This window comes from Glossina fuscipes, unplaced genomic scaffold, assembly GCF_014805625.2.
Source record: "Glossina fuscipes isolate IAEA_lab_2018 unplaced genomic scaffold, Yale_Gfus_2 2, whole genome shotgun sequence".
Lineage (NCBI taxonomy): Eukaryota > Metazoa > Arthropoda > Insecta > Diptera > Glossinidae > Glossina > Glossina fuscipes.
Window position 1 is genome coordinate 4,748,763 of NW_023998416.1, and position 26,033 is coordinate 4,774,795.

A 26,033-nucleotide genomic window follows, 5' to 3' on the forward strand; every position below is an offset into this window, starting at 1 on the left:
GGGTTACTCTGAAAAAGCCCACAGAAAGTGCGGCAGACAAACATATATAAACAGTGCAATAATGTAACCTTTCGAAACTTTCTACAGATGATTCCAATGGAATAGAAGACATAAGCAAGTAATCGAATATATAATGAAATGAAAATATTATACATATATAGAGAGTGTACAAATAATGAAAAGTACATTTGCTATAAAAGACAAATATTTCTCTTCTGTATCAAGTTTATACAGTTACCTAAAAACAAATTGTTGTGAACTATTCAAGCAAATATATATATATATATATATATATATTTATATAAATTTAAATCATATATATATATATATATTTTAAATTTAAATCATAATTTTAATACGCCAAAGAGCTTTGTAAAGCATTTTGCACAGCAAAAAGCTTTTACTATAACTGGCTACTACAAATACAGATGAAACAATAAATGCTATAAACGTTCACAGAGTTTCTATAATGATCTGTAAAAAAAAAAAAAAAAAAGTGAGAATTCACAGCTAAATACACAACTCTAGCAATACTACGATCATACAATAAACAAATGTCATCTTTATGGGTTCTTCATCAAAATTTCCAAAAAAAAAAAAAAAAAATGATTTTGGTTTTTCAGTGCAGTTTGTATCAAGATATTTTTCCAAGTCACACAAAGAAAAATAAAACGTTTCAAAAACGACCCTTACCTTCCACCTTTTTCAAGATTTTCATCTAATGCTATCTGCTTTTAAAGTATTTCGTATAGAGATACGAAATTTTCAAAAGATTAAACTCAGCAATATTGTAAGTTACTCTTTTTTACTAAATTCATTATTCATATTGAGTATTTTCATAAACAAAAATATATTTATTATTTACCAAAAATGGAACGGATCAGGCTTAAACTCCAAAAGCCTCTTTGTACAGAGTGTTAAACTCCATTACAAAAAAAGTCAATATTTAAATTCGAATCGTAAAGGATTAAATCAAGTTCCTGATAAAAAAATATTTGCGAACTTTGTTCACTTTTAATCACAGATCACTTCACTTTCAATAAGAGCAACTGAATGATAATGTTCAGTCGAAACGGATTAACCGCACTCTATAGTCCTGTAACAATTTTTTTTTTTTTATTTTAGAGGACATTCTTTACACAATAAGTAAGCGCGGTATTAGTTAGCAAGAATTATGAGAGAGCACAAGAAAGAGGAACGTGATCCGTGTGGTAACGCTATTGTATTATTCACTCGATTTTTTCTCTCGCATTTTTTCCATCTATAAATTTTCAATTTAATAATCATTAAATCAATGTTATATATATGTCGTAACCAATTATGAGGAGTCCTTACTATCAATCGCTTTTCCAACAAATGTCCTTCCTCAAGAACCTATATACTAGTTGTACTTTTCAAAAAAATTTCAACCTTACACAGACCTCATTGATCTCATGATCCTTAAAATTATTCTGCAAACATAAATGGGGCGAACATTAATGCGATAGATTCGAAATAACTAGAACGTAGAATCCCAAAAAGTAGAATTCTCGACTCAGAGCAACAATGTCATTTTTTATATGTCCGCAAAGGACTGAAACAAAGTAAGCATTTCTTTGCCTCGGAAGACACAGCACAAAATTCACCGTGGAGTACTGATTGTTCTGACCATCCACAGAAAGGAAAATGCAACAACAAAACAATAGGTGAGTTTCGCATTAATTGCTTCGCTGTTGTTATCAGAACGAGGCTACGCAATTAAGTAAGAAAAACTGACTATCAGAATGTTTTCAAGTACCACCCACGAGGACGATCGAGACGATCTTACTAAAAATTTAAAAGTAAAGCTCATCCGAAAAAAATAGCTAAAGTCTTTAACGCCTTAAATTTGGGAAACCTAATTCAAATTTTCTAAAACATTTGTGTGGGGCAAAAAAGTACCGGTTTTTTTTTTTTTTTTTTTTTTTGAGGAGAAAAATTTTAATTAACCCTACATAAGATCAAATTTTATATATTCACACATACTAATCTGATGTGGCGGCCAAGATTATTTAGGAACAAAGTCGTATAAAGTATTTTTATAAAATAATTACTAAGTTCTTCGATTTGAAAGGGGAGGGACAACTTTTTTCTACACCATCCATTAAAAAATCAAAGCAAAGTAAAACATCATGACTGTCACAAGGCAATCTAGAGTGTAGAAATAGTTATACGGCATTCATACCCGTCACCATAATTTACAAATTAACAAATTACGATTTACTAAATACAAGTTAAAATTCTTTCTAATAGTACAAGTAAAAGTTAGTCCAGCACCAATACAAAGATGTTGAAATTTCTTTATAAACTTACGAGCGTCTAACTGATCGTGTTGATGCTGTGACTTCGGTTGCTGGGCGAGTAACGTATAAATCGGATCACCATTGCTTTTTTGACGTTTTCGTTTCAAGTACGCAGGATCTAAAAATGTCAAATTCTTTGATTGCATTTTGGTTCAACATTCTTATGTGTTTTACATTACAAAACAATATAAAATAATAATATGTTTGCTTATAATACAATGAATGTTTCATTAACAATGTTTGGATTATAGATTATTATATTCTGTAAAGTATAAACTTTAATTGCCAAAAACGTTACATAATTTCATTCAATGTGCATTTCATGCACATTATCGAGTTTTACGAGTTTATAAATATATTAAAAATATAAACTGTTTTTCGTTATATCAACTAAATGAAATTCAGCCGTCGTAGAATTTTTCCTTTGGCTTAACTTTTCATTGTGATACTTTTAAAAAAAGACAAAATATTTTATCAAAATATGCCAAAAAGCATACATTGACAAATTAACGCGTCGTATCCATTCTAAAAAAAACAGAGTTAATATTGATCTGGAAGTAATCCGACTCCCTATTAAGATCGATATTGTCTTTGGTTAGAATGAGTCAGCGGTATAATTAATTTATACGATTTGCAGCCACTAAACGTTCAGCCAATTCTTCGGGTGTTAAAATTTCGCCACCATCTACAGCAGCGTAATAAGCAGAAGTCTCATCGAATTCACTAACCGTCGCCTGCGGTGGCACACTCGTATAAAGGGCAAAGTGTTCAGCCTCGGTTAAATCAACGTCAGGATCGATTTGAACATTATATTCTCCTTGGCAGAGATTGCGCAAACTTTGTCGATCTGCTATTGCTACCAATTCCATATTGCCCTCGCATAACGGTATATCAGCCAATTGCAACGCAGATACAGTTTTACGGTCGAGTGTATTGCTCAGCGTTAGTGTACTAGCCTTTGAATAATCTTCTTGTTGAGGTAAACTGTTCGTACTATCACCTTTAAGAGGTATATGTACGACATCCGCATTGAGATGAGTCGGCCTTTTGCCAGATACACTGCTTACACTACGACCCACTGGTTTACCGACCTTATTGGTTTTTCCAAGTGGACTGGTAGGTAATGAGGACGGCTGCAGAGATTTAGCGGACCGTATAGACGACCGATTCGGATCATTCAAATGAAAGTTACCAAAACTCGATTCTCTGCTGTCTGCAGGAGTGGTCGTTTTGGAGCCAGTTTTCGAAATTACTTGATCTGAAGCAGAACTAAGGTCAGATTTGCTTTTCCGCCTTGAAAATAATTTTGAAAAGAAGCCAGGCTTTTTTTGTTTCGGCAAAGTATTGCAATTATTCGCATCAGGCTTTGGTGGCAAACGTTTAGTGGGTGGCGATTGATCAGGTGTTTTCATTATAATAATGGGTGGCGGGGCTTGACGCTGGGGACGATTTGATGTATCACCAATATTGGCTTCTATGGAACGATTTTCCGCATTGCTATCTTGTTTACGCAGACGTTTAGGCGGCAAAGGTGGTACCTTTTCCTCTTCGGCTGCTGTTACGTGCATGAAAGGCGATGTAAATTTTGTTGGTGCTGGCGGTCTGGGAGGGCCTTGCAATGGTTGTGCATTCTGTATTCGAATACTGTCTGTTGCTGGCGAATTTCTAACTTCGACTGGGTCGTAATGCTGAGCTACCTCTGTCATAGTTTCTGGTATTAAATCATCCATGGGTATTGTAATAGGATTCTTAAAAGCAATCTGTAAGCTAGTGTAGGTGGCGGCGTCGTCGAAATTTTCATCGACTTCCATAGCAGTTTGGCTGCCATCCACCAAATTTTTACTTGCTTCTGTGGCTATGCAGGTATCCATATCATTTAATTCATTCAAAAGGGTGTTATTATAAGTATCGCGGCGCGTTACACGATCCGAATAAATCTCATCAAGTTCAGCTACTTGTTCTAAAATGTCATCCAATGTCTTATCTTCTTCATTATTGTCGGTCGGTAATGGGCCATTTGTTTCTTTTTGATTGTTTTCATTGGATTTCATCCATTCGTTTATTTTATCAGTAATTGTGAATGAAGGTATCTCACCAGTTGCGGAGGTATTCACGTCAAAAGCAGCTTGCGCTTCATCTTGTGTTATGTTAGTTGCAAATTCTCGTGACGGATTTATAGAAGTTTCTGTCTTTATTTGTTGTTGTTCAAGTTCACGTATTTTTTCTTCAATTATTGAATCAATTTCTAAAGAATTACGATCTTCAGTCACCGCGTGCTTTGGGTCATTTGTCAGTGTCAGTGTAGTCTCGATATCAAAAAGATTGTTTTCAAAATTTTTTTCTTCTTCTCCTGTTGGTGTATTAAGATCGATTATTTCACTACTCGTAACAGCAGTTTGCTGTATCTCACGATCAACATTGAGAATTTGTTGAAAAATATCTAAGTCGGGTTTCCTTTTCAAGTTCCGACGAAGATCCCAAAAACGATGCCTACCTGAATCTAATGGTATATATTGAAAGGGAAGCGCCTCACTAGTAACTCCATCTGACGGTCGCTTCAATTGTATAAAAACCTGATTATAGAAAATATGTAAAAAATTATTGGCTGTATTTGGGGCAAGTAGAAAGAAAATCATCGTATTGTACCTTAGCCGGTTCGGTTATATCCAATTTGTGATACCGTGGTGTCTTGAATGTGATGGCAGTTTGTTTGTGAACATCGGTATGTTGAAAATCTCCGTATCCCTCCCAAATGACTTGCTCATCCTTCTCTTCGAAAAACCGTATTGATATATCCTCTTTGGCCACCTTCTCACATAGCAATATAATCTGATTATTACCGAGCACACTGGCTGAACAGCTGCATAGACGACATATCACGAGATCGGACATGGCTTTCTTATCATAAATGGGTTCTGACACTACTGGCGGGAGAGGTTGCGTAAAACGACCCTTCTGCTCTCCTTCCATAAATACTTGAAAACACAATCTTACCGAATTCAAATCTATACCGGATGGCTGAAAACGATGCTGAAATCCAGCTAACGAAGAATAAATTGAACGTAAAGGAGAATAGTTTTAAATATCGTCACTCAACATGCATACTTTTGAATGGATCCACACGTATTTCTTCACGTGCCTTTAACGCCGCTTCAATATCTTTCTTCTTGACGCACTGGATGCCTAAATTACTGAATACCGTTCGCATAGTTTCTGAATTTATTTCTATTGTGCAAACACCTTTTTTGCAGCCTTCCTTACCAACCAAATTATGAGGATGAGGTCTGCGAACAGATTTAGATGTGAATATTAATGCAATTTAGTTTGATATTGATGCAAGGTGCCGAACTTACCGATAAGGTTCATCTTTGGTAACACAAGACACCACAACCACAGCTCGTCCCTTGTAACCGACAATTTCAATTGTTGGATATGTCTTATTTTCGGACGTCGAATTGACACCAGGAATTGAGCCAGCGGAGCGTCCTTCACATTCATAACGGAATCTTAAAGCTTTACTTGCTGGCTGCTCAACAATTTTCACGTATGGCTTAGGCTTGCGTACATTTCTACTGGTATTTGAATTTGGCAATGACGGCTTTGGCTGTTGTTGTTGTTGCTGCTGCTGTGTACTATCATAACCAACATTGTGTTGCTGCGTGTGATCCATTACTGTATCTCTTTTCTTTTCTTTTATAGCTCAGCTACTTAATATAAAATTTTTTAAGGATTTTTCTCATCTACGTTAAAATAACTGAAATTGAGAATAAAATGCAGCGAATCAGTTAAAGAAATTTTGAAAATTTTATAACAAAAAAATTGATACAACAATCGAAAACTAAATTATTGGGATTATATTGATGACACAATTTTCTTCTTTTCGTTTTCTTTTGTTGTACAAGCCTACGAAAGTCTCGAGACATAATAATGAATAATTCAGTTTATAAATAGGTTAGACTACGTCGTCCACAAAAACAACAATCAACTACGCACAATCCTCTCTGCAAACATTTCTTTGCTTATTTATTTTTTTTTTTTTGACCGTGTGGATTTAAAAAAAAAAAAATGAAATGAACAAAAGCCGAAAATTCGTTCAAATTGTGAAATTCCGTGTGTTGATCACTGCGGTAAGTATTGAAACATACTGAACTGAAAATATATATGACATACGGCTAATTCAGTCAAGTGTATATATGGGAATCCTTCTCTCTTCGACGAAGCTCTCAGACATCGATTAACATAAATCAAATGTCGATCTGTTGGCTATTTTATCAAACTATCATTTTATTCATAATATCTAAGAATATTTGGTAGTCGATAGAGGAGTCATTTAATAATTTGTATTTTACTAAAGGCACCTACAACCCTATATTACAGTTAAGTAAGTAATGAAAATATTAATTCTCATATATAATATCGCCCCCAATATCCAAACGATCTGTAAACAAGAAAACGACTGCCGTCATGTTGGACTGAATTCGTCCGTATCTATTATTCTATAACTTGAAAACATTCTTATGCTTGATTTATGTGCGAAATATGGGTTTATTGTAAATTTAACAAATACATTTTTGTATTCATAAGGCATGTTTGCTTGTTGCCCATAAACAAGAAAAAAATCTAAATAAATAAATAAATGGAAATTCTTTAATATTCAATAACAATAATTTACAATCTGCAGATGATATCGTTCCAAATTTTAATATAAATATTTAACGTAGCTCAGCCGGTCAACTAGTAGGTCCACCACTAATATAATACTTTCTATTTACGAATTTTGTCGCTGCGAAAGATTCGCTTATTATATTTTGTCTTCCCTATCCTACATATTGCGGTTGGGTGGATGTATGCCACACCTAGGAGAGCTTGAGATAGACCTCTATCTTTGATTAAATCGATCGGTTCAGAGTCAGCTTTTGTATTGACCCAGGCTCGTCTGCTCCATATGTCCGCCTGTACGTCTTGTTTTTCTATGTTCAACCTACAGTTTACTACACTGACGAAGACTATTGAATGTGGTGCGGATCGGACCACTTTTTCGACCACTTCTCATATAACGCTTTATTTGGAAAAGTTCTAAGATGAATGCTTGTGCAGTCCTGTAGGCTATTTAGTAGTGGTGATGCCTTAATAGTGCTGCCTTAATAGTGCTTTTACTTGTCCATTATGACTAATTGACTGACTGATGGATCAGGTTGAAAAAAAAATATCTTGTGAAGAAGAAAGAATGAAGAATATGTATAATTTGAAAACATTGGCAGCTTCTAACAGGTTTGGTCTCGCATCTATTACTTAACTATTTTTCAAAAGAAAAAAAAAAATTGAGGTTCATTAAATATAAAAGTATCAGCCCAATTTGACTTATCCTGCACAAACCTAAAAAATAACCTTAATAAATAATAGTAAAATAGACCATCGAGGGACCTTTCCGTTCTCGTCATACTTTGGCTTTTAGACAATGCCGACCCATAAAATTTAGATGAGATTATATTATAGACGAGGGTGGGCAGCCGGGATAGTGGAACAAGCATACATATTGTATATGAATATTCCTGAATGTCGCGAATGGTACGGTAGAAAGAGTACACATTTGATTTCGTAGCTTCCTAAGTATAAAAAGGAAAATCAACCAAAGAATTGTCAGTTGGTTGTTGTTCAAAAATTGCGCAAAAACAAACGCGTGAATTGTAGCGATTAAAAGAGAAATGGAAAACTTTACCTCCCATAATTCACAGCGGCGACACTATTTTCGCCGGCAGCTCCGAAAAATTATTTATAAATAACAGAAATGAAGCGACCAAACCGATTGCTTGGCATGGACCACAACTGGCCTCCACTATAAACAAAACAACTTAATTGATGCGTTTGTAAAGTTATAATTACTTATACATACATGTATGTTTAAATAGGTGTTTAAATAGTTGCTTCAGAACAATTTATATAATACATTTGTCTTTTGGCTCACATCTCTCCAACTAGGACATTTTTGAAATTTTTCAGTTCATCTTTTATCGTCCAATAAAGTTTTTTCGCCTTATTAGAAGGCCATGCCATGTCTCTAATATCAAGAGCATATTAAGGAACTATTAATTTTTTGGTACTGAATTCATCCAACTTCGGTGTTATGAAAGGGTGAAATTTTCTAATGCTTTCAAGTTCTATGGGCACCTCATTGTTGCAAAAGTGGATTGTTCGTTTTCGATATCCGCTACAATATCTTGCATCTACCCATAGGAATTGTTAAGGAAAGTAATTGCAGTGCATCAGCTTGCTACTCTACACTTTTGCGAGTTCTTGATTGATAAACAAATACATGAGTAAACCGAAGAATGTTTGACAAGCCTACGTTGATCATGAATATCTTTTGTTTAGCAATGAGCGCCAAGAAAAAGCTTTCCCTTCGTTGCTCACGTCATGCACAAGTTTAAAAAGAAGACAACATTTGAAGACAATTGAAGTCTCTTATCATATATCGTGGCATTCGGTCAGATATTTGGAAAAGGGCAATAAGTCAGCCTTTGATGTTATTAGATAGAAATTTTGAGCGGGAAATAGCTCGAGTCCTAACTAACTCAACAATATGAACAAATGTAGCAAATAAAAAACGTTCATAAACCCGCGCACACGAATTTTATTGTGTTTTAACAATGAAATTAATGGCATGGTCGACAAAGTCTTAATAAGAACTGGGAGGAACCCTTTAAGTTGCTTGCATTTCTTCCTGGGAGTGAATTATTTCAATATTGGAATATCCATAGACACATCTCTGAGGTACCATAACCTCGCTTTTCTACTGCAGAAAGTCTAAGGGAATGGTTTAATTAATAATGTTGCAAAGAGAGGAAATAGCTTAAAAACATATTTGCCTACAATTGAACTCTTCTTCAGATTCGTGCTAAATACATAAGAGGCGCAGTTAAATATTTACTACAAATTACTGACTGGTATTTTTGCTCATCTCGGATGTTTATAAGCGAATAAACGACGTCTGCTTTCTTGTCTTGATGGCATGAAGTAATACCAACAAGTCGCTTCGTTCTGTCAACGCAAGTGCTGAATAGATTGTAAATTAGATAAAGATAGAAGCAGTTGTCCCTCTAAGCCTTACAAAATCTTGTTGTCCAGCGATTCATTCTCTAAATAAGGACAGTTTTAAAGGTAAGGTTGCTCATACACATTCGTCAATGTTTTCAAAAGAATCTTTCCATGTGCTAATATGTAAAAAGTCTTCGTTTCTAATTGGCGGAGGAGAACAGACATAGAGTAGATGGGCGATTAGTTGATTGAAAGCAAACCTTTCGGGTCTTGGCAGCTTCTACAGTCGTTCATTATGAATAAGTTTCCTACGGTACGAATCCAGATAGGTTTGAACATTCCTATGATGACGATCACCATTGTTCTCACGTTTATCTCCCATTAAAAGGAGGTGCAACGATTTTGTTCTTTATTTGCTCTTTACTCCTCTTCCCCTGCAGTTTCTCGCGCCAACTTATTTTATAAAATATTTTAATGGCTTAATTTCTCTTACCAACAACATTGTATGAGTTAAGTAGTTTGCCTTAACCCTCGAAGAGAAGAGCACCCATTTGCGTTTCCGAAAATACTATAATGTCCCAATAAACTTGTTAAATTTTAAAATGCCTATTTCTATTTAATCAATTAAGTTCAATCAATCAAAGTCGCATTAACCTATCCATGCATTACATTCGTTTCGTTTAAACAATTGAAACTGACGTCATTAATTGGATTTAATTTAAATTTATTATTTTATTTGCTTTGGATTGGAAATAAGCCAAAAATATTTATAAAACTATTATCAAGTGATAGTGTGCGATCTATTGTGTATTCTGCACACATATACAATCACTTTCATTAGAATTTTGTTCCTTAACTAACTTTGAAAGGAAACAAAAAAAAAAAAAAAAAAACAAGATGAACATTGTCGGATATAACTTTTTCACACGATTATTATTATTATAATAATAATAATAAAAAAAAAAAAAAAGAAAATATTAATCACCTGCGATAAGCACTTCAGCTCAAAAGACAGTAGCACAAGCACCAATAACTATTATCACTGAATAATGAAAAAAAAAATTCCACAAACTTGAGTCTTTTTCACTTTTACACTGCATTCGTATATTAATCTTTATAGCGAATGTACTTTTAATATTTCTCAATAATACATAATAAATATATGTAGTGTGGATCGTTATTTTTTTTTTTTTTTTTTTTTGTAGTTAAAAGTGTTCAAAAAATATATATTGACTGTGTAAGCTCATAGGCGACATCCGTTATTGAATTCTTTAGCCACGAAACTAATAAAAAGCTTTGAAAAATTTCCTTCTCAATAGCTTTTTTATGCAAAGCATATGAGTGCATGAAAAGTTTTCAAATGAAAATTTTCGATTTCGAACCAGCGTCATAAACACTGATTGATGATGGCATCTTAAGCTTTTTTCGCTCTATCCGTTTTCACCGTCCGTTTCAAAATATTTCGAAAAATTAATTTACTCAATAGAAGATGAGAAGTTGTTTCTTTATCTAGTGAATCCTTATGGGCTACGTTCTTGACTAAAACAAGATTGTGAAACGGTTTAACTTTGCATATAGTTCGTCTTTCGGGTCGCTGTTCAACTCTCTTTACTTAGAAGCTAAACTTACGCTTCTTTCTTAACTTTTTACGCAAAGTGACACAGAATCGGTACCAGTGCAATATAAATTCCATTCCATTCCATACAGAGTGGATAGCTAAAAAAAGGTACTTTTTGTGCGAGTCTGCTGACTCTGTAGAACACTGTCCACTAGTATTCAATCACGTTTCGTGCAATTCTCAAACATCATTATTTTTGTTATTATTGTCTTCAAGACATGCTACCGTTTTTTCGATTATTATTAGAAGTATCTTATATAACAAATGTTGATATACCTACGATATCAAATGTTTCGCGGATTTTCACCTTAGAATAAAAAGAATAAAATTCAATAAAATTAGCAAGTGAAGGAAATCCATGTAGACCTCTAGCACAAAGATTCACACCCTAATATAGCTAATGTAGATTCGACCTAGGAATGCGCCTCTAAGCTGGTGTGAACTTGCAAAAGCTTTACCAACGATAGTAGTTAACATATTTAGTTTAATTGAAGCATAATGCGAAGCTTTTAAAATTATTCTAGATATGACGTAAGAAAGACGTGGACATTAGAGTTTAGATTTTTTCAAAGGATCCATGGAAGTTGTTGAAGCTCATGGTTACATCTACGTTGGCCTGCTTTTTTATAAAGTAAACAACTCACTCATTCGCGTAACACGCTAACTGTCAGAAAGAAATGAAGAAAGAGAAAGGAAAGTAACGGTCCAATTGATCAATCGGTGAGCGTTATGCCTTCACCGGCTGATCACTTACAACACTTGCGATCAAAATAAACTCTACGATATTTGAGCTCTCTTCTTACTTGCCTGTCTACCCTTGCGGCTGTATTTTATGAAAATAAAGTTTCTGGAAGAGTGAGTGATTAGGAATACATTTAATAAAGCCAGACAGTGTCAATGATACCATTTATTAACTTCGCTAAGCAGCAAACATCTAGAGAAACCATACGTTTTTCTGATGAAAATAGAGCTAAAAGTAACAACCGAAACAGGCTAACGAATCTCAACCCAAGTTTCTGAGGGAGAGGAGCCACAGTTGCTTCTGTATCAGTCCTATTGGCTCAATATATCTCGATTGCATACATATGTTGTGCGTAGGAAAATCGCTCTTGTATTTAGTGATTGCAAATGAAACAATAGTCTCTATCGAGCTTTCCAGAAGATTAATAAGAGTGGTTATAAAGATGAGTCGCGTCCTGCACGTATACCGGTGAACGCATATTTAAAATGATCTTCTAAGATCTCTTTTGCTCTCTACACTACTGGCCTGGCATCAAACCCAGATCTTGTTGAAGCGTCAAAAAGTTTAACTGAAATCATTCAGTTTTCCATTTTCCTCGAGGAAAGCAATTAAAAGTTAAAGCAAAAATCTATAAAAAATAAAAGTATTTGCATGAAACTTTTCGCATCCTATATATCTCATTCCCGCCTCCTCTATCTAGTACGTTTGCTGACCGTCACCGTTCCTACATGTATAGGGGACATCCCCTGATCGTTTAATAATAATAATAACAAGAATAACAACTAATTCAATCGATTCGCGGACATAGCAGCGTTCGAAGCAGATTTCATCTACGAACAAAAGTCCGGCCTGTCAAGAAATTTGTAATGTATTTAAAAGATTTTAATGAGTAAATAAACATATTCATTTTTGTGTATATGAATAGATGTAAAAACATAAAAAATTAATATTTGCACTGCACATGTTTTTTGAATATTTGCCAAAAATTGTGAAAAAATTTCTAAGAATTATTAAAATAAAAATGATTTTTTTTCTTTTTTTTTTTGCATATGAATAAAGTCCAGAACGATAATAATAATAATAAAAAAAAAAAAAAAAAAAACGATCATTTAAGAGGCTGTGTATTCTTTAAATCCTCTTTTGGATAGTCGCTCTAAATCACTTTTGTAAGCTCAAATAATAGAACGATTTAGAACTTTACACGACCGCATATAATGATGATATGTTTTCAAACTGTGAGGAGGAAAAAAGCTTAATATCGTTTACTATCTGCTTCGATTTTAATGCTAGCTGTTAAAAGAAAAAAAAAAACACGATCGGAAGGTAGCCTTTCAAGAAACAAACTAAAGTTCTCGTAGCAATTGTTTTTCTACTTTTTTTTTGCGTTAATTGCTTAGGTGTAAGAATTCCTTGACCGTAACGGTCTTATGTTTCTTCCTAAATATCTAACGTGCAGGTGCCCTCTGTGGGATCATAAAATATTTGTTACATTTAAAGGCAATTTTATTTATACCTGCATATTTCAGTACCGTTCTACATACACACATAAATCCTGTACATATTGGTTGATATAATTCTCCCCATCAAATGATATGTGAATCATGCAAAAATTATAAATTCTTTAGCAAAATGTTTATGCGTCGCATTCCATTAAAAATTTGCACAAGTTATTAGTACTGCACCGTGTACTATTTGTGATAGTGTGTGAGGGTATATTAGGGTATTTTGCTTAGATGCGTGTTGCACAGGCAACGACTTAAGATACCCTCACCTTTTATTATACCGACATGATAAGACTCATTATCTGAATCGATTTAGATTTGTATTGTGTTTGTATTGACACTTCATTAAGACTAACTTGTATTTACTTCTTTGATCATGAGTCAGCGAATACTTATTCTTTAATATACTAGTGCGGCCACAAACACTTCGTTCATTGTCAAGCATTGCCAGGTATAATAGTTTACTTGTTAGCCGTCTGATACCGTGCCCGTGGGTATTAAACCTACATTTCGTACTTTTCGAGCTATTTTCACGAAATTTGATCTGAGGACAAACACTGTTGAAATGGAATTGGATCGCAAAATTTTTAAGACCACCTCCGATGTGATATGTTATTTTGAAAAGATTTTTATATACGAAAAAAAAAATTTGCAATTTTAAAATTTTCTGAATCTCTTCCCATGTAACCGCTTCTACGAAAAGGCGGCCCTTATATTGCCAAAGACATTGAATTTTTAATACTTTCAGATGCTAAATGCTCTGTAACAGCAATTCGGGTAAAATTCTAATGTTTCCATGTTTGTGTGGAAAAATATGTATTTTTTACTCCTTCTCATATAAAAGCTCCCCTGCATACTTCCCTTCATATAACATATGATGTGCCATTTTATTGAGAAAAGAAGTAAATAATTGGTTTAGCTAATGTTGTGTGGGGGTCAGCTTGTTCCGCCTATAACACTTTTACTTAGTTTTCATCTTATAAAATTGAAAATGTAAACTAAATTTTTAACTTTGGCTGGATAACGTGGCGTAGTGTATCTAAAGATCGGCTGAGTGGAAGATTTTAACTTGCTTTGCTGCCAGCAATGCCGTCTGCGCTTCATTAGTCAAGGCTAGGTTCTTGCTGTTTTAAGCTCAAAAAATGTTTCCAATCGTGCTAAACTGAAAGAAATCGTATAAAAGAAACATTGAATTTGTTTTTCGGGATCGTGACTAAAAGAAAACTATACAAAAACAGAATGATATATAGGTATATATATGGGTTTAAGCTTAAGGCTCTTCAGGGATATTCTTGCCTAACAGATGTTAAAATTCCCTTTATCGTAAATGAAAGTACACTCTTAAGCAAATTTCTCCAAGTAGCCTAATTATTGGGGCTTGATCAGTCAACTAAGATGTCTATATAGTCAAAAAATTCAAGCAACGATGAGAGTCCCGTAAGCTTGAAAGATTGTTTTGTAGAGATATCCGTTATGATATTTGAAATTCTAGTCCCAAAAAAGTGCAGTCCATTAAAGCAAATCACTTTTAGTGATCGCAATACATGCGATGATCCTTTGATGCTGTTTCTAATAAGCGAATTTATCGTTCTTACTTAGTTTTTTTCTCTCTATTTCCTGGTTCTAGTTTCAGTTTGAAATTCTCGTGCTTTCAGCTTTTTTATTCATTCAAGATACGAATCTTTCACTAACACAATTGTAAATCACTCGATAAACACGAAAGTTTTAGCTGAATATTGAGTAAAGCAATAAAACAATTATTTATACAAATAAGATTTTAGTGAAAAAAAAAAAAAAAAAAAAAATGTAGGTTCACAGCAAAGCAATCAGAATGATTCGGCCCAAACAGATTGCAATTCGTCTTTACCTTATTAATAACATTATGAACGATCTAACCGATAAAAACAAAGACAAACTAAAATTTGTTTATTGCATTTTGTTTTGGCAAAATATATTTATAAGCACAAGCACAATCATGATAATGTGAGAGTATTATTTTTTTCAAAATTTTCCTTTAACGAACTTTTGAAAAAAAAAAAGGAAAAAAAAAGAATTATATTCGCTTTGTTGCGAATTTTGTTTACCCACCACCTCAATAATGGCAAACTTGCTTCATTGATTGCTTGACGGGGATCACTTTCACTTGGAATGTTTAGTTAGCTTTCGTAGGAATTTACATAAAATTTGAAATCGAAATCTTCTATTATTTGAAAGAGTAACATTCTGAACCGATCCAAGCCCGTCCGTCTGTCTTTCTCATTTTCTTATGTTTAACCTACAGGCTGCAATCAATTTTGATAAACTGTTAGTTCTGGATTTGGATCGGACGTCTTCCGATATCAAATCTTATTTTTAAAAGTTCTCATATGAATAATTGTATTAAGCGTAGTGTGGTGGGACTTAGCTTTTGGCGACTATAATTTTGTAAAACTTATATTCAGTAGATCGTGTGTAGAAATAACTGATTATTGATTTTTCGAAAAGACTGTCGAAGTTCAACTATAGCATAGAATAGTCCAATACGAGTTGCTGCAATCAAATAAGGCAATCACTGAAAAACTAGAACTAATGTAACTACGCCAGCCATGAAAGGGAAAACGACTGGCATATGCGACATTATAGGACATTATAGGTTGATTTTTCAACACAACAACTCTTTGTCTTCTGTCAAGGAAAAGGTAGCACCTCTAAAGGGAAATTTAATCTCCTCCATGCTGTATTTACCAGACATTGATTCATTATATTATCTCTGCTTTCAAGCAATAATTGTCTGTTCGAATCGAGGTTTTATCAAAAAAATGCTTTCTCTCTATGGAGAACTCCGACAGCTGATGTTTGTATTTAAAGATTAAATACAAAGGTTGGCAAACATCAGACAGATCGGATAGGCGTAAACAGATTCAGAAAATTATTCTTAATCGATAGTTGTAATAAGAAGCGGGTCGTTGTTGAGTCCTTCCGGGTGTTACGTACATCTGCACAAACTTAATAGAATCTATATCACAAATGGTCTAATTATACAAATTAGTTTTTTTTTTAATGAAATACCATCTGTCGAATCGCTGAGAATGTTGCATAAGATTTACGCGAATCTCATATATCAAATCATATCTGCATGACTGATATTTGAGTTCATCATTACATGGATTCATATTTCATAGATGAGCTTATGTCTTTGAGGAAAGCGTTGTGAGTCAATTAAAAAAATCAATGACTAAAGAAGGTGTAGGGTACTCAATGGTGGGCTGTTGTCCACTATAGATTGTTTACTTGTCTTTTTTTTTCTAGGTGACCGATTACTGCTACGTAAGAAGTAAAAGTGAAAGTTTTTTCTTTTATAAACTTTCCCACCCGTAACTCCTTCTCTCCTGCTTTCCGTTGATCTTAGGGATCCGTTGATAAAAAATGATACGAATATTCGAATGTTTCGATAATTTTTACTCGCATCAAATGCTTTCGCTCTTATACGAAGCCTTTAATGTCATATTCATTTTTAAACAAAGCCACCATTAATCACATTTGTTTGAAAGTTTCTTTCTTGTAACCGCAATTCTATTCTTATCTCTGTTAATGCAATTCACAACTACAAATACATACATATATATACATTACAAATAGGCGCAAATATTCAAAAATTACTTTCACTTCTCAATAAATAATTTTTCTGCGCAGAATTTATAAATTTTGTATTACATTTTAATAATTTCGAAAAGTCTCAGTACATTACGGGATTAAATCGCACGAAATATTTATGATTATTTCAATACCATATCATTTTGAAGTACCCCGAACCGCATCGTTTAAACAATAATTTTGTACTGGCGTGAACATTTACCATTGCAACGTGTTCACAAATAATTCCTTATACTCTCTGCACAGCTTTCACAACAAGCTTTTATAATATTGTGCAGACTGCATACATGTACAAAAATTTTCATGTAATAGATATATATTAAGTGCAGGACACTTATCTTTTCCGCCTCTGCCACTTGACGAACACTATCATCATGCAATAACGCCAATATTGAAGTTACGTTGTGTGTGAAAAGAGGATTTCTTTGACCCACAACTACACCATCAAACGATAATTTATAGTCCGCAGGGATTGAATGTATCCACACTCGGCTTGATAGGTTGAGTCTATTAAGTAGCGACATGCGAGACCAATAAGGAGAGCAAAGTCCATAGAAAATTCAATGCTTAAGTAGTGGAAATTTCATATCGAATCGTTCAACAGCTCAAAAGTAATTCTGTAGACATAGTTGCGGACATTTGAAACAATTCATTTCGGGCTTCAATTTTCATTGCATTGTCTTACTATTTAAAAAAAAAAAAAAACGTTCAAAATAAGATTTCTTAATGACCGGCAATGACACTCTTCGAAAGCAACACAATTAAACACCTTGTAGTGGGCCAAGGCCGAGGGAAATGGTCCAATCCGAACCATTTTCAACGGTATCCTTCCACACAACACAAATAAACACATACAGATAAGTTGCCATCGGCGCATACCGTGATTCTGTAATAAAAGTGTGGTCTATCTTCAATTACTGTGGGTGTTGCTTACATATGCTCAAACTTAATGTACTTTTGCACTAAATACAAATTTCTTAGTTTTAAATCAATATACCAAAAAAATTCTGCATCTCTTGCTAGATTTCGAGTCATATTTTCAAAAGTGCTTGATTTGATAATGTAAATGCAAAATTTGTGGCCTATACTGTGTAGTACAGGTGGTTCAGCAAAGACCAAATAAAGAAAAATTGATTCTTTGTAAAAGCCGTCGGTAGCTGATTGTACTTTTAACATTCTTTATGAGTTACACCGTCGTGATCCGCCTGACTGACGAAATAAGCAAAGGATCTCGAAAAACAACTCATTGATCGTGGGTTCAAACCTCAAGGACGGTACAGTTTTCGGGCAATGAAGCCGATAGCCTTCGATGATGCTGGTACTTAGAAGCCTTTATTAATAAGTTAAGAATTTATATCTTTGGCTAAACTTCGAACTAGACTTCTATATACCCTGCATAACTTTGCTTAACGTTCACTTTCATGATAACATATTAAAAATTATACATTATTTTTATGTGAAGCCATAATTTTCGCGGAAGCCCCCATATTGGAGGATGCACTTTGCTTGTCATCGATTTTAGTAATTTTCACTTTCTTCCATTATAAAAAAACTACAAGGTGGACTTCGTCGCCATACTTGCGTGTGCTTTTTATGATAGGCCCTTTAAGTTGTTAGGTCTAACTAAAGAATTTATTGGGTCCAAATTCTATATCAAATTACTTTTACCAACCAATTTTCATCATAAAATATTAAAAATTGCCCATTTCTGCCATTTAAGGGCTTATTATGAATTAATTTTCATCTAGAGATATTGAAAATTATGCCTTTTCACCATACAAAAATTCATTTTCCGTAGGGACGATTGTATAATCAAGAAGACAAGAAGTTCGAAAAATTACCCCATCCGATCCAAAGTTTTTACACCAATTCAAAATGCCGAAATACTATAACTAAGGGATTTTTGTCGAGAAATTCTAAAAATTGCAGTATTTTTTATTATAACAACTTATTAAAATGAAGTCTTATATACGGTGTGCAATAGAAAGATCTGAACCATTTTCAATACCGCTCGTCATTCGGCCAAATACGTAAATGTATTAGATTTCATCAAAATATTTTGAAAATTGCCGCTTTTAGGTTGGACAAAAAATACATGGACAGAGAGAGACTGACAGATAAGCACGATTCAGAATCACTTTCTGAATTGATCAGTATAATAAAAGATGGATCTATCTTACGTCCTTCTGGGTGTCGCACAAGTGGCATAGGATGTGATAATACAACTTCACGTGTATAAAATGAAAAAATGTTTCCATTGAGTTAAATGAAAATCTGGAAATTTTTTTTGGATTATGAACTGTACAATCAAAAGGTTAAGGCGGCATTGAAAATTATACGAAGTCCTAACGTTTTTACTACTAGTCTAAATTTGGTAAAGCTTTAGAAATTATATTTCATCAGATCGCTTAAGAAAAGGAGAATTTCCCTGAGGATTGTTGTGAAGCCGCCTTTATTGTAAAGATTCTCTTTTCCAAACACAAATTTTTGTGTCTAGATAGGATCACAGCGAGCGTCTGCGCTATATCGAAAGTGATTAATTTTTGTCATATTATGTAGAAGACATTTATACACAATTTTAAAGTTGAGTTTCGATTATTCGTCTCAAGGCTGTTAACGGCTTTCTTCCTTTTTCATAAATCCTTCAGTACTGAATAGAATACGAAAACCTAGAAAAAATTTTCATTACAAATGTATTATCTTTTTGTAAAAATGTGAACCTGCGGTTGCAACTCATAAGACTGCTAACTGCGCAAAAAGTGAAGACTGGTTTCGGCAGGATATTGCTACATATAAATTACAAACCACTCTTTGCATAATCAAAATCAAATCAAATAATTTCTTGTCCCAGCATATAACTACTTAACTTCTATATAAAAGTTGTAAACAAGAAATTTAAAATGTTTAAAAAACTCGGTCAAATGTATATAAATTTTCCTAATATTTGCTGACAGATCAAAGATAAAGTAGACAGAATTCGCTTCACAAAGCCTAAAAGAAAAATATTTAAAAATTGTATAATTAATCTCAAGACATCAGTTCTATTAAACATTTATGCCAAATTAAAAATTGATTTAATCCTCACACTTTTTTCTCATTTCCCAAGGAAATGCTGTTCACCAGAATTCTTTTTCAAACGACCTTTTTTTACCCGATTATGATATAACACGATTCGCCAGTAAGAACAAATACACTTTTTTATATAAATTCTTTGCTCTGGCACGAACACCATTTCCATTCTAATTTTGTCAATATCTTATGGCAACGAAATACAAGTGAAGGAATGCAGTGATCAAAAATTGATAGGTTTATGCCCACGCATGGTTAACGACTTCTGGGAAACATCTCGCGTTTTATCATATCATCACTTTTTCCTTTAACTCGTTGTCCATGGCATCCCGTTACTCAGTATTTATTTTGTGTGGTAGGGTGTTCGGTTCGTAGGATATAATATATAACTTCTATAAATTCTTCTAGCGAATATAAGGGGATTTTTAAGGACCCCATTTTTGGTAATACACGCCACGCCGTCTTAATTAAGGTGTTGTGTTAAAAACAATTATGAAAAAAAAAAAAAAACGATAATGGTGGTCTTAACCATGCAAGTAATGGCAATTCCGAAACAAATAATCTTAAATCATCTCTTCGACCCAGTTATGTTACGATAGGTCGAATACTTCGCATAACCTCTGAAAACTTTGACTGGCTTTAATACGCATAAGCGAAGCGAACAGCCGGATCTAAGAGCGGTTGCTTTTCATTAAACCCCGACCAAAATTCCTTTTCAATAATATGCTTGCTTGGTTTGTCGGTACTTTGCTTTCGGTTCTCATTGCTGCTGCACATAATTATTCACTTCCGTTATTGCTTCTAGCTATAAGTCATCAGAATATTTAGCAGAAAAATAGCTATGGAAAAACACCTAAATTTGGGATCCTACCGCGACTCACTCATATATTAACCTACATGACGTGAATCCCCAAGTGTAACCTAATCCTAACTAACTAATTAACAGAGCTCTGTTATGCTATTTACTTAGAGGCTCTGTTAAGGGAGATGGTAGGTGTCTTTGCTCGTTACATTCATATTTATCTCTACACTCTTATAAAAGCATTTATTTATTTTTTTTATGCAAATAGAAGAACAGAAGAACTTTATGTTGCGATATCCAAAAATATCCGAAAACTTAACACGCGTCTTATTGAAGTAATTTGCCAAAGTGCAACGTTCAATATCGTTATTTGCGTTATCCTTTATTTGAGTAACAATCGCAATGATTCACTTTGCATACTTTCAACATTAGATAGTGGGAATAAAAATCAGCTGTTACGTATTACGGCTAACTTCTAGTTATATAACATTGAAATGTTTACAATTCGAAGATCAAACAAAATGTATGTAACATGGATTGGTGTGAAATTTGTCTTTAATCATATTTACATCCGTAGAGGTTGTTTAAGTAGTCAAACGTTATGCATTTCAAAAAAAATATATATAAAGAAATAACAAGCTTTGCCGGCTTAAATTTATTAAACTTTTGTATGCATAATAAAGAGATGGAAAGAGAGAAAGAGAAAAAGAAAATGTTAATTATTTTTATTGAAACATTATAGTTATTTCATAAATAACTATGTAGTAAAAGATATAACATAAACCTGCATTAATTAACTGTAAATCCTATTTTCATTTTAACTAAATGCGTAATCAATAGAGTAGAATCTCACAACTCACCAGATATTTAGAAATTGTTGTTCGCACCGATTTGCAAGGTTTTTCCACATTCAAGTGCATGCATTTAGTTATACACGATATTATTGGTAAAATTCTCAGAAAAGTAAAAAAAAAAAAAAAATAATAAAATAATAATAATAATACTTTTAGTTAAATCAATTCATATTTATGCATGTGTGAATATTTGTGCATGCATGTAACTGGTTGCTTGATTACAATTGTGGTAATAGAGTAAACGGACTTATCGGGACAGAGCCGCAAAGCGAGAGAGAGAGAGAGAGAGAGAGTGAAAATTTTAACGTATTTTCAATGAGAAAAGAGAATCAACAACAACAACAATAACAACAACAGCAACACACAATGTATACACTTGATTATCAATACACACATTATACGTATATTTTATAATAATCGATATTACTTGATGCAGACCGCAATAAAATTAAACACACTGACAGCTACTAAATTTAATTATTTATATATGAACCGGTTTAGCTGGCTAGTTCTTTCTTTTGCCGCGAATTTATTATTTTAGATTTTGCATTGACCAACATCAGTTATCTCTCTCTCTTTTCATACAAACAAAACAAATATGTACACAATGCTATTTTATTTATTTACAAACACAACTGACAGATCCGATAACAAAAAAAACAACAAAAAAAATATTACATGAATGACGTTTTCGGAAAATCCCGGGTTTTTATATATGCAACGTGAAAACTTTCGAAGCGATCGTCCATCATCAATATAATTAGCTCTTTAGGATTAAGACACAATAACTAAGGTTGTACGCAAACGTTATTAGAAAGACACATCAATTATTTCAATTATTATTTTTTTCATTATTATTATTTTTATATTTTCAATCTGGTTTTCGCATTTTATTTATTTATTTTTTTTTTTATAAAATTTCACATCACTTCAAACGCTATCAAACTAACGCTCTTTCTTACATGTAAGTATGTGGCTTATGTAGAATACCGTTACTATATGAATAATAGTTTCTCAAGATTTACAAAATAATTATTCTCACTCAAACAAACATGTATGCAAGAAAAGAAAAAAAAAACAAAACAAAACACTCGCTCCAACAATATCGCGCACGCAAACACATCTCTACGATCTCTACGATCTCTACGAAAGCTAAAATGCGAATAAAGATATTCATAAAAGAAACGAATTTAAAACTCATAGTAAAGAAACTTATTCACCACATTCGTGTCGTTATTTGAATGCTCTTCATTGATCAATCAATAAACGAAGTAAATTCCTGCTCTCTTCTGGTAAAGCATATTACGGAGCATAAGAAAGAAAGACTGCACAACTGGATAACAAGTAAACTGTGTATTAATGTACCTGCACGCGCATATGTATGTAAATGTGCTAATAAAAAAAAAAAAAAAAAAAAAACGTTAATTTGAGTGTATTTTGTTAAACTAAACCATTTTCCAGGAGATGTTAAAAGAGTCAAATAAATGTTGGCGATAATTTGATTTTGAGCAAATATTCGATACTCATGATACTCATACTTATAAACAACTGTGCAGAAGGTTCTGACGGATGTGAAATACATGTGATACTTTTTCTCTGTTATTCAGAAGTCATCTTCAATTTTATATTTCTCTCCTGCCTGCCTATGAGGAAAACCTTAGCGCATTTTTGATCTAATCAAGCACTTCCCTTACTTTTCATTTTTCATAGATTACAAGTCTCCTGGAGAAGCTGATTTAACCAACTTATGAACTCGGAGAGCACAGTCCGAAGATAGTGAAGATTACTACATTTTTTATGAATTGTTTTAACGCCCTTCTATTTGCGGCAGTAGGGGGTTTATGATACTTCTATTAAGGTATACGCTTTCCAGCTGTAAACGCGTCTAGTTTATATAGGAAATATTTAAGTACAGCGTGCTTGCTAGACGATTTTACAAGCCATGACTTTCTTTGTTTCTAGCATGAGAACTTTTCAATAATGTTACTGTGACATAAATTCCTTATTCTCTTCTAGGATAAGAAAAGAAGAATAGGAGTCAGCAGAGGCGTCAAAGGAAAAGATTGCACGTTTTCAAGACTTACCTGTGTTCTACTTATGACGGGCAGGGTAGCATTTTTATGTAAGAAAAAGGCGTAAACAATCCTTCATTCAAATTACTCTCCCTCGTTATATACTTTTCCCATACTGTTCGCAATCAAGAGATACCCTTCCCGGGGGATTCATTGGTCTTTTGAAGCAAAAGACTCAATCAATTTTTTATTTCGGTCTTCAAAAGGATATCTATGATGTGTGTATAAACAATCGGAAGTCTGATGCAATCAAGCCTCAGGAGTTCGGAAACGAAGGAAGCACATCCCATACAAGTGCTAATCAATTTTGCTGCATTCGTTGATAGATTGCTGTGAAGCGAGATTACCTTATCCTTAAAGTCTATGGTAAAAGTAAACGAAATATGTGGAAATCACTTTTTGTTTATTACTTTTCAGTATCCGATGAACACTTTTATTGAAATTTTTTTTGTTCGAAATGAGTTTTCTACAAATTTTTTCTTCCTTTTTATTTTTGTATTGTAAAATCTGGCAGAAATTTAATGACAATTTTGGAAAGTGGTCTGCTAACATGACGACCGTAGAAATTTCTGAAGTTAGACTTATGTTCTTGCTTTAACAATGATTGGGTTTTTCTTTTATTCGCCTTATGGTATTAAGATTGGTTTTTACAATATTTAAAGGCCTTCGCCAGCTCGAGAACTAAATACATTTTTACAACATGGAATTTTTCATAAAAACACATTTAGATGTTCGTACATTGGGTATCAAATGCATATTTAGATGTATGTTATAAAAATTAGTAGAAAATTTTTGAAAAATTTCTACAATTTGGAAATGAAAACCCATAGCGCGTTACTAATGAGTACGCGTGTGTGTAGGAAATATCGAGAATCTAACAGAAGAAGACGATACAGGCGTTAAGGCTTTTATCGAGGCAAAAAGGTTTTTCCTTTTAAACTAAGTTAAATACCTCTCTCTCTCTCTCTCTCTCTCTCTCTCTCTTCAGGTAGAAAGGATTCGTTTCAATTAACGTTGGAAAGAGAGAAAAGAGTGAGAAAAGGTAAAGGCATGTTTTCAAATATCCTTACATATGCGTTGGCAATGAATCATGATTTTAAAAAAGTTATGAATGATTCTCAGTCTGTACGTTACGTTAGTAAAGCTTTTGGATATGTGCAGACGAAAGAACTTTTATGAATGAATGGATTGTTGCTTTTATAAATCTGCACAGGAGTCAACTTGTCTTGGAGTACTATTTAGCACGTGTCAATGGTGCTTTTTTTTTTGTTGCTTCCATACGTATGCTCGTATTCATGATTCACTGCAAATTTCTTAGAAAAGGTGATCGAATTATATCTTAACCTTATTATTGAACTATGGCCGTGACTCATATTGCGAAGGAGTGAAGTGCCATTCTAGAAGGAAAATGAAAGTAATTTTATTTGCAGAAAACACCATTCTTTGCACTACATCAGACATCTACACACATAAATACATGGAGAGACAATATGAGCGCGAGCAGAAAGTTTAGTAAATTAATAATAATTTAGAAGTAACCTTGTGTTTATTCATTACGCCTGCTTTTATATCATGTAGTGGTATAGTGGTCTTATGAAAATGTCTGCTTCATTTAAAACTACAATATGCATAGTATACATAGTATACATACATGGTATATATCCTCATTAGTGCAATATTTTGAACTGATTAATTTTTTCTTGGCAATTGGGATAGGCACGGGGAGACTCACAAATGAAATTTGACAATAAGTGTTATCTGTTGTAAAAACGAAAAACTTAAGATTAGCCAATAAGATTATTCTCCGATTTTTTTTTTCCTACATCCAGAAGGAAGTTTCGGAGATGACCTAAAGTAAATATCATCATGATCAAATTCTCAAATTCTGAATAGATTTAATGTTGTTCGTCTGGATATTATGTCCGTATGGGCAATCGTAAAAGGAAAACAACCGGTCACGGCATTAAGCGTAGAAAGTTCACTTTTTATGGCCCTTTTTTTAATGGTAGCGGCTGCAAAATATTTAATAATAGATGAACGAAATTTTTTTTTTGCTTGCCTCTAGTGCTTTGCTTTTTTTGGCTTGAAGCACACTTCAAAATGTGTACAATTTCAAAAATTTGATTCTCCCTCATAGAGATATATTACAGTTGTTGTGATTTCATTCTATAACTTTGTAAATATGAACAGCAATTGGAAATGAATATTAAAAACAACCTCGTCATACCCAAAGGCTTGTTCAAATCCATTAAGGTAATGATGTGATGGGAGAGTCGCAGATTAGAAATGACAGACGTTGAGCTTTTTTTCAATAAACTGAAAACATCAGTTTTTTTTTTTTTTTTTTGCTTAAATCATTCTTTAAATATTCGGCATTGATACGGA

At 33.4% G+C, this 26,033-nt stretch overlaps 1 protein-coding gene across 2 annotated transcripts; it reads right to left on the minus strand.

The window, feature by feature from the left end:
- Positions 1 to 2,445: 2,445 nt before the first annotated feature.
- LOC119633183 (embryonic polarity protein dorsal) lies at positions 2,446 to 22,680 on the minus strand. Of its 2 annotated transcripts, XM_038026558.1 has the most exons (6): positions 22,539 to 22,680; positions 21,583 to 21,676; positions 5,675 to 6,075; positions 5,427 to 5,605; positions 4,968 to 5,362; positions 2,446 to 4,894 (listed from the first exon to the last, which is right to left on the minus strand). In XM_038026558.1, exons 3-6 carry the CDS (start codon positions 5,989 to 5,991, stop codon positions 2,939 to 2,941), a joined length of 2,847 nt encoding a protein of 948 aa, XP_037882486.1. In that variant the 5' UTR covers positions 5,992 to 6,075; positions 21,583 to 21,676; positions 22,539 to 22,680; the 3' UTR covers positions 2,446 to 2,938. The 2 variants fall into 2 exon arrangements, with proteins under 2 accessions (XP_037882486.1, XP_037882485.1); XM_038026557.1 differs by lacking the exons at positions 21,583 to 21,676; positions 22,539 to 22,680 and adding an exon at positions 10,342 to 10,544.
- Positions 22,681 to 26,033: the final 3,353 nt, after the last annotated feature.

What these genes read in the sequence shown, in the direction of transcription:
- LOC119633183 (XM_038026558.1), bottom strand. Translation starts at nt 5,991, where the DNA reads ATGGATCACACGCAGCAACACAATGTTGGTTATGATAGTACACAGCAG. An exon ending in ACCAAAGATGAACCTTATCG is followed by an intron (nt 5,606 to 5,674) that starts GTAAGTTCGGCA and finishes ATCTGTTCGCAG; the next exon opens with ACCTCATCCTCATAATTTGG. An exon ending in ACGTGTGGATCCATTCAAAA is followed by an intron (nt 5,363 to 5,426) that starts GTATGCATGTTG and finishes ATTCTTCGTTAG; the next exon opens with CTGGATTTCAGCATCGTTTT.